This window comes from Phasianus colchicus, chromosome 35 (genome assembly GCF_987193195.1).
Source record: "Phasianus colchicus chromosome 35, bPhaCol1.hap1.1, whole genome shotgun sequence".
Lineage (NCBI taxonomy): Eukaryota > Metazoa > Chordata > Aves > Galliformes > Phasianidae > Phasianus > Phasianus colchicus.
In genome coordinates this window covers 386,558-390,080 of record NC_143470.1, presented here as the reverse complement: position 1 = coordinate 390,080, position 3,523 = coordinate 386,558, and the positions used below count along the sequence as shown (strand labels likewise).

The window sequence follows — 3,523 nt, the reverse complement described above, 5'->3', positions numbered from 1 at the left end:
CAAATCAGGCCGTGCGCTCTTTGTCAATCCCTAATTGTGACTGCTTTTTCTTGACTGCAACTAAACTTGGGTGGAGCGGCTGTGGGGGCGGGGCCTCGGGGTGCTCTGTATTTTCATAGGGGATGGGATTGGGATCGGAATTGGGATCGGGGATGTGGGATTGCGATTGGGGTGACGGATTGAGATTGACAGGTGGGTGATGGGCTTGGGATGAGGGACTGGGAATGAGATTTGGAACTGGGATTGGGATGTGGGCTGTAGGATGTGGGGTTGGGATGTTGACTGTGGGCTTGGAATGTGAGATTTGGCACTGAGGGTGTCCTCAGTCCCCTCATCAAATCATTGATGAAGGCGTTCAACAGGAGCAGCCCCAGTACTGAGCCCTGGGGGGCAGCACTCGTGAGCGGCAGCCAGATGGCAAATCCTGCTGTGTGTGTACAGAGTTGGTTGGGTCCCTGTCTGAAGACAAAACTGGCAGGACCCAAACAACGTGGGGGCAGAAGAGCCATGGCTTGGGAGCTATCTTCATGCCTTTCTGCACGTCAGGCCCTGCTGCTCCTGCTTCACCCCTGCATGGGAACTGCCCCTGTCAGAGTCTCTTCTGGCCAGGGCAATTCCCCTCCGTCTACCCGTGCCTGCTGCCCATCCCCACAGCAATTCATGGTACTGGGCAGCACAGGAAGCTGTGTGACACACCCTCTGCATCCCGCTGCACAAAGGACTGCAGGGAGAGAGGAAGGCTGGGGCTGGTGGTGGCAGCAGAGGGACACGGCCATCTGTGGTGCCCCATCCTGCCCCAGAGGCAGGTATGAGGAGCTGGGGGCTGTGACAGGGCCCAAATGACTGCAGGCAGAGGGACACAGCAAAGGGAACACAAAGCTTTTAATAACGTATCATAGAAAACAAGGAGTAACAGTAAGGACGATAATCCTAAAATTCCCATCCCACAAGAGTTCATTGCCAGATGACGTCCCATCCCACTGCCGCGATGACTCCGGAGGACAGCTTGGTTCTGGAAAGGAGGGATGGGGCCGCTGGCGGTGCCTCTGGAACGCTGCCGCTGCTGCCTGGTGCTGTGGGGCCGGCAAGGAGCGCAGGGTTACGGGTAGCCATACTGGTCGGCTATGGCCATGTCTATCTCCCGCTGCACCAGGAACTGCACGGGGCCGATCTTCATCTGCTGGGCCGCCCGCTGCCGCTCCTCCTGGGCCAGCTTCTTCATGCGCTCCCGCTCGGGCCGCTGCTCGGCTGTGATGGGCAGCGACACCTCCATCACTATGGGTACCGCACCGCCGCCCGCCCGTGGCCCCACGCAGGACACAAAGTCCCCGGGGCGCTGCGGCCGAGGCTGCTGCTGGTGCAGCACTGGTGGTGGTGGTGGTGGTGGGTCCCTCCGCAGCGGTGAGCTCCTCTGCGGGGACGGGCGCAGGCAGCTCGGCGCCGTCTTCTCGGCAGTGCCCCCCTTTTGCCCCGTGCTGCCTGGAGATGCCAGCGCTGCCTTGTCTGTGCCGCTGTCTTGGGGCCGGAGGGCAGCAGGGCCGGTGCTGGCCGAGGGTTGGGGCTGCGCAGAGGGTGGCTGGCGCACCGGGCCCACCACAGTCACCCTCTGCCCCAGCGGGTGCACGACCTGGATGGATTTACACAAGTGCACGCGCAGCTCGCTGGCAGTGCCCGCTTGCCCGCTGCTGCTGGCTCCTGCGCTGGCCCCAGACAGCTTCGCTGGGCACAGGCGCTTGCGGCCTTTTCTCTCTGCTCTTTCCGTGCGCGGCGGCAGCTTCCTTTTCCTGGCTGGAGCGCTGGTGGTGGGCTGCTCCTGCTGGGAGCTCTCCCCTTTCTGGGGGGTGCCGGCAGGCGCAGGGCGCTTGGCCCGCTTGGTGCTGCCCCTCTTCTTCTTTTCTGCCACCCGGCTGGGGACAGAGCCCGGTGACGGGGGCGAGTGAGCCTGAACCTCCTGGGGCTCCATCTGCTGCACCTCCTCGGTGGGCTGTGCGCTTTGGGCTGAGGGAGGCGTGGTGACAGCCAAGGCGGTCGGCCGTGGACTGAGCCGGGCACTCGCAGGTGGCGTGATGGGGCGCAGCTGCGACAGCCCACACTGCAGCTCAGGCAGGAACCCGGGGGATGGTGGGAGCCCCCAGAAGGGGTCGGCGGGCGTCCCGGAGGCAGGCTGTGTGCTGAGCTCTCTGCTGTCCCTGGGGTTGTCAGGGAGCTCAGCGACGAAGCATCCTGGGGCAGGGCTGCCGGGGTTCTCATGGGGGACCTCTACAGCTCTTGCCACGTCTGAAAATGCAAGAACATCCCCCAGAATGGTGATGATAGCCTTCCCGCACCCACTCTGTGCAAACACGCACCTGCAGCTCTGCAGCCCCCAAACTCACCGTTGATCCAAGACAGCAAACCCTGGATGTCCGTGATGTCCTCCAGCACATCCGAGCTGGTCGCCACTGCAGGGAAAAGCAACAAAATCCCAAAGAGTCAATGCCAGCTCACCCGTACCATGTTCACAGTAAGGGATCTAGGCTAAACATTGGCTTCCCACTATCAATCAGGACAGGAAAGGTAACCGTAAATCCCCGCACCATTCCACAGATGCACTGCTTTTGTCCCTGCAACAACAGATTGTATGTTGATTTCACAGACACCAGCAGGCAGAGAAGTAGTGTCCAGTAAGCCCATGTCCCCCCGGAAAGCAGAAAGGTGCTACTTTGATAGCCCAAACACAAACTGACACAAACACTTCTCACTGCCCCTTCCTGCACTCCAAACGGATGCTTACTTGACATCGCCTACAGCACTGCAACTGCAATCTTCAGCTGCCTTGACTCCTGAGTTCTCCTTCTGGACAGGAACCCTACAGAAAGTATCAACAAGTGAAAAATCAGGAGGAAGAAGCATTGTCCCAGCTTTCTTCTGCCATGCAATGTAGTCTCTGGAGGAGGGCAATGCCTGGACATCAGCTGGCTGCAACAGCTGCCCATCACTAGCTCCAGCTTGTGTCTGACTGCCATGGCTTCTGTCAGCAAGTGCCCCCCGGTCCCCTTTTCCCCCACAGCTGTGCTGATCGTCCATGTCCACAGCTGAGCAGCTGGCTCTCTGCCGTGACTGCAGCGCGGTGCGGTGAAACACCTGCTGGGTATGGCACACCAAGCAATCCATGGAGCAGTGAGCCACAAGTTGCACTCTGTGAAGTCTGCGCTCTGCTTCCTTGGAAAGGTCTGACATGAAGGGGGGGCTCGGCAGCAGTTTTCCAGGGGAGGAATGACATTTCATCATCCTCACCGAATCGTGGGATGGAATCTCAACAAGAACCCATTTCCTCTGGATACAGCCAGAAGGGCACTGCTGGAGCTGGGAACTCCTCCCCAGCCCAGCTTTTCTGCTGAGACACCTCCCGGCAACCAGCCAGCACCAAACCCAGCTCACCTGGTCACTGCTCAGCCCGAGCTGTGCCCAGCTCACACACACGCCGCAGCGCTGCTTCCAGTGGGCTCTCACAGGGTGATCTCTCTCAAGAAAAGCACAGAGC

The 3,523-nt window shown here is 60.2% G+C and overlaps 1 protein-coding gene across 1 annotated transcript; it reads right to left on the bottom strand.

Annotated features, from left to right (window-relative positions):
- Positions 1-614: 614 nt before the first annotated feature.
- On the bottom strand, positions 615-2,920 carry LOC149913659 (uncharacterized). The gene is made up of 3 exons (XM_090129283.1): positions 2,774-2,920; positions 2,376-2,441; positions 615-2,277 (listed from the first exon to the last, which is right to left on the bottom strand). Exons 1-3 carry the CDS (start codon positions 2,778-2,780, stop codon positions 1,100-1,102), a joined length of 1,251 nt encoding a protein of 416 aa, XP_089985409.1. The 5' UTR covers positions 2,781-2,920; the 3' UTR covers positions 615-1,099.
- Positions 2,921-3,523: the final 603 nt, after the last annotated feature.